Source organism: Centroberyx affinis, unplaced genomic scaffold (genome assembly GCF_046629955.1).
Source record: "Centroberyx affinis isolate AG114_WGS23_722 - 3 ecotype Tasmania unplaced genomic scaffold, CSIRO-AGI_Caff_v1 ptg002569l_1, whole genome shotgun sequence".
Lineage (NCBI taxonomy): Eukaryota > Metazoa > Chordata > Actinopteri > Beryciformes > Berycidae > Centroberyx > Centroberyx affinis.
The window spans coordinates 23,943-37,567 of NW_027280777.1; the positions used below are offsets into that span (position 1 = coordinate 23,943).

The 13,625-nt window shown below is 42.3% G+C and overlaps 1 protein-coding gene across 1 annotated transcript in view; it reads right to left on the minus strand.

The window, feature by feature from the left end:
- Nucleotides 1–1,661: 1,661 nt before the first annotated feature.
- LOC139656891 (chemokine-like protein TAFA-2) overlaps nucleotides 1,662–13,625 on the minus strand; it is a 38,341-nt gene continuing 26,377 nt past the window's right edge. The window contains exons 2-4 of the mRNA XM_071534530.1: nucleotides 10,112–10,261; nucleotides 5,756–5,880; nucleotides 1,662–1,728 (exon numbers count right to left, since the gene is read on the minus strand). Coding sequence (XP_071390631.1) covers nucleotides 1,717–1,728; nucleotides 5,756–5,880; nucleotides 10,112–10,261 — 287 coding nt within the window. The 3' untranslated portion in view covers nucleotides 1,662–1,716. The remainder of the gene's footprint in view (nucleotides 1,729–5,755; nucleotides 5,881–10,111; nucleotides 10,262–13,625) is intronic.

A 13,625-nucleotide genomic window follows, 5' to 3' on the forward strand; every position in this document is an offset into this window, starting at 1 on the left:
CATCAACATCATCTCACTGTAAAACTCAAGCTTGGTGTGACAGTGCTTGGCTCTCCTGGGTCTTGGCCAAGTGGAGTTTCTTGTCTTTTTGTCAAAACTCGATGGGCTACATAGGACAGTAGGAATGAGAAATGACCAAATAGGGCAGTGTATTTACCACATGTGATTGGAGAGCCAATATATTATATACTCAACTCTGTACATATTTGATGGCGGTAGTAATGGCGCTTTGATCATTCGATGTTGATCCACTGTTGTGTTCTCATTGACAGAGAGCCTTGGTAATTGCATTTGCGTCAGGACTCTGTAGGCTGCTGCTCGGTCCAGTTTAAGTGACTGCGAAGAGATTGTTCTGACAAGGAACCATTTTGATTTGATGTAACCTTTCAAAGTGAACTTGTGAGGGTGTTATCCAGCTTTTAACATTTCTCTTTCTGTCTCAAACAGAAGGCCAGGAGTCCCACAGAAGTCACTGACAATGCTAACATTCAATGCATACATTCAATGTGACACCATGAAAAGGCTTTTGCTCTTAGTTTCATTGCTTTTTTTGTATGCAGTATCTGGAGTATACAGTACAACCAGAAGTCTTGATCTGGAGCACTTGAAACACTTGGCCCTGAATGAATTAAATCATTTCTAAGTTGAATATTGTGATTCTCTAAGTGCTTGTGTGCTATTCTCCTCACAAAGTCTTGTGCCCAGGCTGAAACAAGATGGCAAAGGTTTTCTCTTTCTTTTGAAATGGTTTTATTCATTTCATATAATACTGACACATGTACTCAATAGCGGTTAACAGGCGTTTAAAAACACAGATATTAAAACCATTAGAGCATCAATGTATTTTTAGCCCAGTTGATTCCATGGACCAGTTTTTTACACGTTTACATGTTTCAATATACTGTACCATAACATCTACTTGGTATTAGTCTAACCTCACCCCTGAAAAGGTTTTGTCCTTTGTCCAAGAAAAAAAAAATAAAAATACAGTAGACTGACAAACTGTCTTGGTTGGTTCTGTAAAATGAAAGAGAAACGTTCTCCCCCAATTTAAAAAATGGCATGTGGTAAGCAATAAACTATGCAAGGTAAAATATTCTCGTGGAGGTGAAAGCTAACAAAAAAATACTTCAGGACATGTTCAGCATGAGATGAACATGAGAGCCATTTTGACAGCGTCAAGTGTGTCGCATGTGGCACAGTCAAATGTGTCATTCAGGCTGGATGAGGCAGCCATTCTGGATCCACTCTCTTTTTGTAGTCAAGTTGGTAACAAAGGATAAATCACTAAAATCCAGATCCCCTTGATTCCCATTATGTATACGGAACACGACTAAGCTGTAGAGAGACAAAGGGTACAGATTGTTGTAGAGAAAGTTGGTGTTTTTTGTAGTCATCTAATCCTGATGGTGTTTCAGTTTATAGTTCAGTTTGTAGTAGTTGTAGTTTGTAGTTGCAGTAAAGGAGTGGGTGATGGAGTCCTCTGCAGGAAAGCACTAGAGACCCTCGGTAGTGTTTAAAGTGATGGCAGACAGAGTCCTGTCTCTCTAGCCACCATTACTTGGATATTCCACAGAAAAAGAAAACAATTGCTGGATCCTCATGGACGCCCCACTGAGTGCATATCCTCACTTTTGATAGGTCCATTGTGCTGCATAAGTCCCTCCCCCATCCTTTTCATCTGTCTCGTCTTCTGGTAGCAAGTGTTGGGCAGGACTATCGGGTCACCTGAAACAGGAAGGACAGCAGTAGGTCAAAACTCACAAAAAACATGTTATAAAGTATCCTGCAGCAGTCAGACTCAGTCAAGGTCACAGAAAAGAGCAATATGATGGTATCTATTGAGCCAGTGGTGGCAGCACATGTAAGCAGATGGTTTTAAATAATGCAGTACGGCGCAGCACAGTGCGCTATTTGGAAACAATGGAAAGTGGTTCTTGTTGGGGGAACACTGGCAACATGGCTAGTATGGTTCTCCTCTCTTCTGGCAAGAGACTAAACAAGACGCAGCTTGAGTCATGGCAGTCGGCCCAAAATGCCTCACTCTCAGCGCCTGGCCTGGTGCCATGTCATTTCGTCTCTTTGTCCAGACGAGCGCTCTAATCACACAATCAGTCTCTCTATCTCGTCTCTCCCTCTTTCCATTTTCTTTGCTCATACACTCACTTTTGGTTTATTTCAGGCTATTAGGAGACATTTTCTACCTGCCAACTACCAAATTCACACACAAATGACTCCATAACTGCCAGTGCTTGGATATGTAATAGACCTCACTCTCTAAGACTGTTTTTTCTGTTTTCCTCCTTTCTCAGATATTCCGTTTCCCTGTGTGTTCTCTCTATACCCTCACCCATGCTATCCCTCCTGCATTTCCACAGGAGGGAGTCAGTCTTTTGTCCTACCCAGGTGCCAGCTAACAGAGTGTGACGGCCAGCTATCACCTAGCTCTACAGCAGCCTTTCCTCTATGCTGGCAGCTCCCATCGAGTCCGTTCTACTATATCTGCTCTCGATGGCTCCGGGCCACCCTTCCTGGGCCCGCTCCCATTGCCTTCGGGCGTCTACTCCTGTGCCTGATCAAAGAGTCTGCAGGCGTTTGTCGTCAAGCCAGTTCAGTATGCAGGCACACAGCTGCTATGCTTTTAGGTACTAACTCAAAGTCCCCTTAGGTGTTCATCCCGTGCTTGTTTATATATGCCTGTAGGTGGCTTTTTCTGTGCCCATTTCGAAAGCGGCTTTAGGTAGTTAGATCTCAATTTACAAAGCTCACATGCTGTGCTAAAGTGACATCTCCATGGGCCTTTTAGGCCATTGATCACAATGCCATGATGGCTACTTTTCTATTGCTATTTGAACGGCCTTTAGCTGTCCATCCCAGTGGCCAATCATATGGCCCCAAGGCAGATGTCCCCTTCACTCATCCATGATACACATTCTCTATGACTATCACTTAGGCACAGCTTTCAAACAGAAAAGGAAACGATGGCAAGTCAATAATTGAGTAGTTTGATATTGCTTTGTTTTTTCTTTTTGTAAAAAAATTGGAAGCTGCATCAAATTACATATAAAATGCCAAGTAGACCTTGATTCAGTGTTAGCGTTATTAGTCCTGTTTCTACCAAGGGAAAAAATACTTGCATAATACCTTGCCTAAAGAGGTTTGTAGTGCTTGCAGTGTGCCACATCTAATGAATGTTGATTTAAGCTAGCCATACAGGTAGTGACACATACAAGTACAGCCTGTGCCATTTGTGTGTAAATGTGTGCATATGACTGTGTGTGTCTGCGTGCATGCGTGTGTGTGTGTGTGTGTGTGTGAGTGTGTGTGTGGGTGTGTGTGTGTGTGAATGACTGTGCATATGCACTTGTGCCTATGAGTCTTTACAGTATTACAGTATGTGCTTGTGCCCATTGTCTGATAGTTCTGTAGCTTGGCAGCATGGCCGCCTCTGCCTGCTCATCCATATGATATTATTTGGCATTGATCGAGCTGTCTTCTATCCCCTCCCCTTCTCCTCCCTCTCTCCTCCCCGTCTCCTCCTCTGCTCTGCTCCTGGCCAGGGATGGAGGGAGGATGGAGAGGGCCAAACCCTCTGTTATGTTTTCGACCGTTCTGTTTACCTAAGCACAAGCATTAGCTCTCTGTCAGCTCACAAGTTCCAACATTCTTGCTTTCAACTGTTTTCTTTATTCTTTTATATTTACATCACCTCTGCCTTCAGCCTCTCTCCTCCACTTTCCACCTCTGTTATTTTTTTCCATCTCTTCCTCATCCATCTCCCCTTCCCCTCTCTTCCTCTTAGCTGCTCTCCATCTCTCTCTCTCTCGTCCTCCTTCTCTCTCACTCTATCGTCAATTTCAATTTACGAGCAGGCCTTAATGGGACTATAAGAGAACGCTCGATGCTATCGATCTGGACGCCTGCGCATCTTGACCTCAGCGTACTACACCAGAGGGAAAAAAAGCACACTTTTCATTATCAGGCAAACACGACATCAGGAACACTCACACTGTGTCCACACACACACACACACACACACACAAACACAGGCACACACACAGATCATCGCTCAAAGACCTGGATGCGAGAGACAGCAAATATTTGTGCTCTCTCACAGTATGACAGAGTCAATGATAAAACGATGCCTGGCTCAAACCGGTTTGCTTTGATCTTGTAGAAGGAATTATAAATGCGCACATTGGGGCGATAAAACTAAATGCATGAGATCAGATATATGAAGCAACTTCCAAAGGGAGCTCGCAAATTCAGAAATTACATCATCTTCATATCTGATTACACACGACTTGCCTGGCTCTTCAATTATGTCCATTATATACTACAAAAGCAGTCTCTCTCTCTCTCTCTCTCTCTCTCTCTCTCTCTCTCTCTCTCTCTCTCTCTCTCTCTCTCTCTCCGTGTCTCTCTCTCTCTCTGTCATGTGGGTGGCGTGTTGAGAAAGTTCTGTTGCATTCATGAGCAGCGTGACCCAACTGTGGGCTCGGGCAAGCGTTGTGGAAAATGGTGTTGGGGTGGGGATGGGGAGGGCTGGAGAGGAGAGGAGAGAAGGAAGGAGTGTGACGTGAGCGAGGGCGAGTTGCACTTTGCCGGGTGAGAGGTGAGCGGAGGAAGGAGAAGGAAAAGAATTCTTAATCAGCTCAGCGTACGGGAGACCGCGCGAGAGTGTTTCAGAGAAAGACGGAGAGTGGGAAAGGAGGGAAGAGGCGGTGTGCGTCGAAGAGTAAGCTCTTCTCATCCCTCTCCTGTACCCGAGGAGCTGCACTCTCCCTCCTCCGACCACGCCTGCAATCAATTATTTAGGCAGAAAACAAAGGTCCGCACCCAGCCATGAATAATGGAGGGTGAGCAGGGAGAGAGAAGGGATGGGGTTAGAAACAGAGACATACAGTGACAAGAGGTGAGTCTCACACACATTCCGCTCTATGACAGACAGCTAAGAGCCTGCTCAGGTCAGGTCAGTGTGTAGAGAAGCCAACAAGTGCCAATGGGGGCCAAGCAGAAAGCTAGACGGCGCGCGCGCACACACACACACACACACACACACACACACACAGAAAATACAGGAAAGGACTGACACAGGCAAAGGGACGCACACACGTGCAGAAATCGCACATGTCGTGGGCGAAGCGGGGCACAGAAAACTATGCGAGGACAATTACCGCTCCAGTGTTTCCGGTGTGGCGAGTTGTTTTTGCCATGAGTCAGATAGCATGCCAGTCAGATGCAGGCAAGCAGGGCAAGTGGGAGTGAAGGGAATTGTGATGTTTTGTATGTGTGTGTGCGTGTGTGTGTGTGTGTGTGTGTGTGCCCGTCTGTGTATCTGTGTTATTTGCCTTGTTTCTGTTGGCCTTGTTTCCTTCTGCTTCCGCAAAGAACGTTTGATGTTAGATCCAAGATGGGCGGGAGGAGGAGGTAAAGAGAGATGAATTGGGGGAGAAAAAAAGTATGATGGGGGGAGAGAGAAAGAGAGAGAGAGAGAGAGAGAGAGATGGGGAGGGGAGAGAGGAATGAGAGAGAGAAAGAACAGAGGGAGGAGAAATGTGAACACTGTGGAGGGGAAGTGGGTCACACAGCGGTGGGTCTGACCGTGTGTGTGTGTGTGTGTGTGTGTGTGTGCATGCATGTATGTGAAAGAGGGGTGGGAGGAGGAGGTGGACGCAATGAAGAGAGAGAGAGAGAGGGAGAGAGAGAGAGAGAGAGAGAGAGAGAGAGAGAGAGAGAGAGACAGTATATTAACCTTTGTGGTCTTGACTTTGTTGCCTGTGCTGCAGCTCCATCCTGTGAGGTCTGGGAGAACCTTACACTCCTCTCCTTCCATACATGGCTGCATCTGACACCACCACTTCTGGGCCACAATGGAGGCTTTAGAGAGATACAGAGAGAAAGAGAGAGAGAGAGAGAGAGAGAGAGAGAGAGAGAGAGAGAGAGAGAGAGGCAGAGACAGAGACAGAGAGAAAGAGGGCATGTGAGTATGCATATAGTATGTGTATGCTTGTGCGTGCTTAAACACCAAGCTCTTCGTCGGAGAAGTCTGTATGACTTCCTACATCAGTGACATCATCAGCGGCTGAATTATGACCCCAAAAATTCTGTCACCAGCCACACAGGACAAAGCTCTCATTACTTAAGCATTGGAATTAAAGGGAAAATCCATCCTTAAGGAGAATATAAAATAGAATTTCTCGTCTGAGGGAAACCCTCTGTCTCCAAAACGTCAGCTTTTCAGGAATGAAGAAAAACAGTTGTATTTTCAGATTGGTGGTCATGTTTTTTATTTTTTTTTAAATCATTCACTGCATTATGCACGGGTTTCATGGGCGCTATAGTCATGTGAATTTAATTACCGCGTAAGGGATCGTTTCAATTTTAAATTGAAGTAGAAAAAAGGTGGCAAGGTTTGCTTGTGACAGCTGGGACATGTGATCTTGTAGGGTTTAGTCTGGATTTGTGCACATCAAATCGAATCAGCTAAAGTTGTAGCTATGAAATGCTTTTAGCAAACATCACAAAGTGGAACATCACAAAAGAGAAATCAAAACAGTAAGATAATTAAAAATCATCACGAAGAAGCAAAACAAAACATCACATCAGAAGCATTAGCGCTTTCAAAGGTACTGTAGTTGTAACAGGTTTCCGATGGCAACAGCCTGAGTTTAATGACATAATTCCTAGGGGGATTATGCTATACTTTCTAACAAAGATGTTTTCTTTTACAGTCCAGTTTTACCTTAGTTTCTGAGAAAATTAGAATGTAGTAATTAGTAATCAGCTGATGCATACATGGTTGCCACCCAGCAGAGATGAATCTCAAAATACTAAACCTGCAGAGTAAAACGTAACTCAGAAAGGGTTAAAATCAGCACTTCCAGTGTCCAATCAACACATCATACTATAAAACAAGGAATCTCTGTCTGTATGTGTGTCCTTCACATATCTCGAGAACCGTTCGTCCGATCTACTTCACACTTGGCGGGTGTATTGCTGGGGACCCAAGGACATGCAGTGTTGGATTGGACACGCGACACGTTCAATATTAAAAAAACTTTGAATAAACAAGCGAACAGCGCTCTGTGTAGCAGCAGGGCTCAAAGCAAGCGACTGATAGCCTACACCTATTTTGAACGGGCACTGCACTAGTTGATGTAATTCCCACAAACAGTTTCAGAGTTATCTATGTTAAGTTTAACAAGCCACTATTAATTACTATGTAAGAAAAGCTTTATTAAATTTATACTAAAGTGTTGCCTTAAATCATACAAAGCACACAATTAAACTTGGGTTATAGGTAATAAACTTTCAGTATGTAAAGGATAGTTCCTTCAAATGATGGGTAATATAGTATAGTATAGTATTGCCTAATCCCCTTTATGTCATTAAACTTGAGCTGTTACCATCCTAAACCTCTGACAACTACAATGTAAAGTAGTTGATATGGTGAGTGACACCAGAGGTGGTTTTAAATAAAATTATTTCTAAATATCTACTTAGTTACAGCTGTAGTTACTTGGTAATTCATTATTCCTACCTGGTAAATAGCTAGTAATTAGGGTGTTTGTAAAAGGAAGTGTTACCGTTATGATAAATTAATATGTATCATTAAGTTTTAATGCAGAACAGTCCTAACAGAAACTCCCCCCAAAGCCAGAAAAAACAGAGCCGCCAACACCGTAGTCTATGATGTCATCACGTGCCACACTTCATCGCCGGAGGGAGAATGGGATACTGATTTTGTGGACACAGTAACAGTAGCCAGGGGGATTTTCCGGGTATATGGGTACATTTTCTAGCTTAGAATTGTCAGCACTACTGTGAAACAAAGCTCATTTATGTGTAAAAGCCCAAACAAACACTGAGTCTACAAAATCAACCTTTCATTCACTGTCAACAAAGCAGCTCCAGAAAGATACACTTCCTGCAGATTAGAGTATTTGTTATCAGGATTCACATTGGGTGTCGGTTTATGTTCACATAATATTGAAGGAGCTGCTCAATACGGTAGGTAGAACACCTACATTTTATTTTAGTATTTTCAATATTCTGCTTCTCAGTTCTCAAGTTAAATTTTCTTTCTTCATCACTGGAATTGTTAGATTGGTTGGTTGTGAAGTATAGATTACTTTTACTGTTTGGATTAGATTACTTTCTCATTCTGGGACCTGTAGTAGAAAATCATGCTTATAGCTTATAAATACATATAGTAAACATATATCCTACTACGCATAAGATCAAGTTAAAGGCCTGTAAAACAGGAGATCTCAGAAGCCATATACTAACAGAATGAACAGCTCCGAGTAGGCCCCAGATAACCCACAAGGCCGCTAGACGTCTGGGAATGTATGAGGAGACCTTGATAGGAACGTCAGGAGACTGTCTATCAATATGGTACGATCCTCACATGATGCTCGGCCCCCCCCAGAAGGGACACTGAATAGAGAGAGACCTTATGGAAAAACCCCATGGGAAGGAGTGGTTAACTTAAAGGGGTGTCATACTGATCAAAGTGTATAAAAGCTATTGTAATCTGGCATGAAGCCAGTTCTTCTGCAGAAAAACTCAGGTCTTTGTTGCCAATAAAGATCTTCATATTATACCATTCTTCTGTCTCGAGAAAAGATTCTTTTGTCTCCTGGGGAAACCACGACAGACCTGTTCTGTTTTACTAGGTTATGGCCAGATTTCTCTATGCCACACCCTGTCTTTATAATTCCCCTAAATGCAATAAAAAATAATAATAATAATAATTCGCAATGGTCATATTTATGATGAAATATGTTCATGCAGTTCAGTAGTTTCTTTCAGGCAAATCAGATTTACTATATAAGTTACCGACAGGAAACATAGGACAGGAGAGCAGGGAAGGTGGGAGTGACAGGTTTCAGTTTGTCTCATTCTGTTCCATCCATTTCTACTCAGTCGCTACACTGAAGTTCTGTTTGGCTGCCAGCACACTAACATACTGCCAAGAGAATATTGACATCTATGACTTCACTGTCAAATCCCAGTTTGCTTCAGTCAATATGCTACCTCTTCTTTCTTATTAGAGTGGATGGCAATGGCAGATGCCTCAGCACTTGTTCCAAACTGAGAGATTTATGATATGTAGTGCAATGGGATGTGTTACATACAGTATGAGTTCTGGGTCAAATAATTCTTAGCTTTGTTTTATCCTGCACACAGTACTAAATGTGTGGGGATTACTGCATCGGGACAGTTCAGATAGTATCAAGCATGTTATACACAGGAAATATACTAAATTGACTTTTAAATACTTAACTGTGATTGTCTATGCATTTAAAAACATATGGGGTCACTCACAATGTGCATCTAAAAGTGGGATTATTTGTTGTGTTCTTTTATCTTTCTATTTTACTTGATTTGATTCTTTTAATGCAATGCATTTTGCTTGTTATTTTTTATGAATTTTATCTTTTTATCTGTCTTTTATCTGCCTTCTATTGATGTAAAGCACTTTGAGCTGCATGTTGTGTATGAAAGGTGCTATACAAATAAAGGTTATTATTATTATTATTATTATTATTATTATTATTATTATTATGGCATTCATTGTATTGCCTTACCAAACCATGAAAAGCATCTTCAAACACTACTCAAACCAGGTCTGACACATATAGGGCTGCAACTAACGATTATTTTCATTGTCGATTAATCTGTCGATTATTTTCTCGATTAATCGATTAGTTGGTCTATAAAATGTCAGAAAATGGTGAAAAATGTCAATCAGTGTTTCCCAAAGCCCAAGATGACGTCCTCAAATGTCTTGTTTTGTCCACAACCCAAAGATATTCAGTTTACTGTCATAGAGGAGGAAAGAAACCAGAAAATATTCACATTTAAGAAGCTGGAATCAGAGAATTTTGACTTATTTTTCTTAAAAAATTACTCAAACCGATTAATCGATTATCAAAATAGTTGGCGATTAATTTAATAGTTGACAACTAATCGATTAATCGATTAATTGTTGCAGCTCTAGACACATATGCACTTACCTGGGAATATGCAGGCACACACATAAATACACACAAGCATACACACACACACACGCTCAAACACACACACACAGAGTGGGACGTACCATCGACACAGGAGGGCATGGCCCTGGTGGTGCCAGCAACCTGTCCAGGGAAGCAGGAACATTTGACAGTCTGAGATCTCTCCTCAATCTTGTTCTTGTTGCAGCAGCGGTGGGCAGCGATGACCTCACACGTCCCTGCCTTCACATGCACTGTGAGAGAGAGAGAGAGAGAGAGAGAGAGAGAGAGAGAGAGAGAGAGAGAGAGAGAGAGAGAGATGGTGAAATATGTCCGGTGTACCAGGCTCTCATCGATGCTGCTGTCATCACTGCAAAAAAAACATCCATCTTTACAAGTCTAGTGTAGTAATCTTATTTTTCTTAAAACAAGTGAGAAATATCTGCCAATAGGGTGAGGTCATTGTTTCCAATGCAGATCAACTTGTTTTAAGAATTTTCTTGAATCCTGATGAATACTGAAATTGGAGTGATCAGATACATAAACAGTCCAGAGTTTGCCATCAGAACTATCAAATTAAACCTTTCATATATTCTGATGCATGTACTGTATAAAAGCATGCATAAATGTATTTATGTGCACAAAGTGTAAAAAACATCATGCATAAATGTATTTATGTGCACACACACACACACACTGACACACAAACACACACAAATAAACATACACACATGCACAAAGGCTTACAGACAGACGTACACACACACACACACACACACACACACACAATGCACTTTCAGTTGCTGCACTTTGGCTCCATCGCCAAGTTTTGGTCTCCTTTTAGCCTTTTTAGCAGAAAGCACAGCGAATAGTCTAGTAACTAGCTGCTTGAAAGACAGTGTAGTTTTGTATCACAATATACTAATTTGATTCTACTTTGTGAGAGAATTGCCTGCAGTACTAATGAAGGATAGATATGGGAAGCCCCTTCACATGGCTACAACTGTACACACAGACACATACACACACACACTTCAATCAGCCTGCCCCATAGCTAATTAACAACAAGTCCACCCCAAGCAGAGCATTCCCTCGAGTCAGCTAAGAGAGGAGGAACAAAGAAATCACTCTACATTTGAAGATATGTGATGTCAACACATGGCCCTTTTATACCAGCCTTTCATCAGAAACATGAAAATGTCAAGGACAAACAATACATTTTGTCAGGAGCATAGTGTGTGTGTATGTGTGTGTGTGTGTGTGTGTGTGTGTGTGTGTGTGCCTGTGCGTGTATCTGTGCGTGTGCCTGCCTTCAAATGTGTGCATGTATGTACAGAGAATGTAGACACTTGTGCATGTGTTTAGGTATGCTTGACTTGTGTGTGTGTGTGTGTGTGTGTGTGTGTGTGTGTGTGCATGCGTGTGTGCATGTTTATTCTTTTGGCTGTGAAAGTCAAAGCTTGGTGTGTGCGTTTTGGGTTTTCACACAGTTGTTGGAAGCCGCTGCTATTTCCATTACAAAAGAGTCCGCCCACAATACAACAAAGGGCACACACTGCATGGCAATGAAAACTAAAGCGGCAAACAATGACTCTGCTCTGTCTAAAGAGTATTTAAAAGTGAGGCGAGCTGAACTGAAAGGCCCAGTATGAATATGTTAAACAGACTAACAGAGATTTGAAAAGTTCTTAATTTGCTCCGTTAATGAGAAAAAGACAAAGCGACAATCCTGCAAAGCCCAGTCCAATTAATATCTCAATGAAAGGCACATTCCAATATATCACCCACTGTGTGTGTCCCGCTCTTTCACTCTCTTTTTTCCTCTCCTTCTGTCTCTCTGTCTCTCTCTGTGTACTTCTGTGGCACACATCTTTCTCTCCTGTCGTCTCATTTCTCTTCTTTTAATACTCTTACTTCTCCTCTTTGTCTCTCGCCCGCTCTCCGTCTCTGCACCTTCCTAATTGACTCTGCATTTTTTTTCTAATAAGCTTGACAGCCCTGTTGGCAGATATACAGCTCAGGAAAACCAACACACACAGAGTAAACACCTAAACCCAACCCCCCCACAGGCACGCACACACACACACACACGCACACACACACACACACACACACACACACACACACACACACACACACACACACACACACACTCTGGCCCATTTTGTGGCTCAGCACCTGCAGTAGTAATTGACTCAGCATTAGTAAGAGCAGCGATGCACTGAGCTGAGGCTGGGAGGGGCGGGGTGTGTGTGTGTGTGTGTGTGTGTGTGTGGTGGCGTGGGTAACACTTTACTGGAGGAATGTAAAAGTTCAATGAGGCTTGATTACACATATTAATGTTAATAGATGACAGTAAAGGTCTTCAATGAGGGCCGCGCTGACCACATGGTAAAATGAATATTGGCTGGAGTCGGGCTGGAGCTCCATCATTACTGAGGCTGTACTTGATGGATATGTACAGCAGATGAGTCCGCCTGTGTTTGTGTGTGTGCATTTGTAAAACCTTGTACCTGCATGTGTCTAAGTATGCATGTGCATGTTTTGTGTACATGTGCACTAAAGCACCCTTGACTGATATTGTTCATTATTATTATATTGATAGCTGCTGTTCATGTTTTCTCTGATGACAGTGGGAGTCACTCTAGTCACACTAGTTTTGATGTTCTGTTAGCTTTTAATGGCCAAAAATGAAAGTTCTTGAAAGACACCATGGGAGGAAGTTGTTTATTAAAATGTTTTTTACAGGATGCTGTGCTTACCGTGTCAAACAGGCAGCATTAAGGGGACTGGTTTCAGAAGTGAGGAGACGGAGACAGTGGCACTATTCATCCTTGTTATGCTCATACTGTGAAATTTCGCTGTAGGCTAACACTGTGTCGACATTAATCTCAATACGCTCCGTTTCTCAACAACCAAAACAATACTGTTAGGGGTGGATTGCGCTGAATGTTTTGGATAATTGTTTGAGGAACCATTGTGAGTATTTTGGAGATATTTGTTATTCAAAATCTCCCTGATACTTGGGAGGCTCCTGGAGACGTAATAACTCACTAATTCACTCTAAAGGGCTGGATGCAAATAAGCCAGTTTATTCAAATATAATTATCCAATTATATTTAATATAATCTGACAATAAGCAGATGCTTGGTTTTCTATCTATGCTTTGGTCATTTATGTGAGAAATCATATTTATAGCTGTGTAAAAAATAAAGATAAAGCCTTTGATGACTTATTAATGATTTGTAGATGGTAAAACTCTAACGTGTGTGTCTGCAGGCATGTGTGTATGGATTTGTGTACATGCTTTCTTCCTGAATGTGTGTTTTGTGCGCTCTCTGGCTCTGTGTAATACAAGTGAAGGTGTCAACTTATGAGGCTGTGTTGTGCTGAGATGTTAATAATTACCAGTCTGGCTGATAGTGTCTCAGGCAGGGGGCCACGGACTCCAATAAACTCTGATAAATGCTCAGCTAAATTAGGCATCACTCACCACATGACTTACACAGCAGGACGCACACGCGCATGCACACACACACACACACACACACACACACACACAAAGGATTAGTTGATTTCTGTCTATGTACACACTTAGAACACACACACACACACACA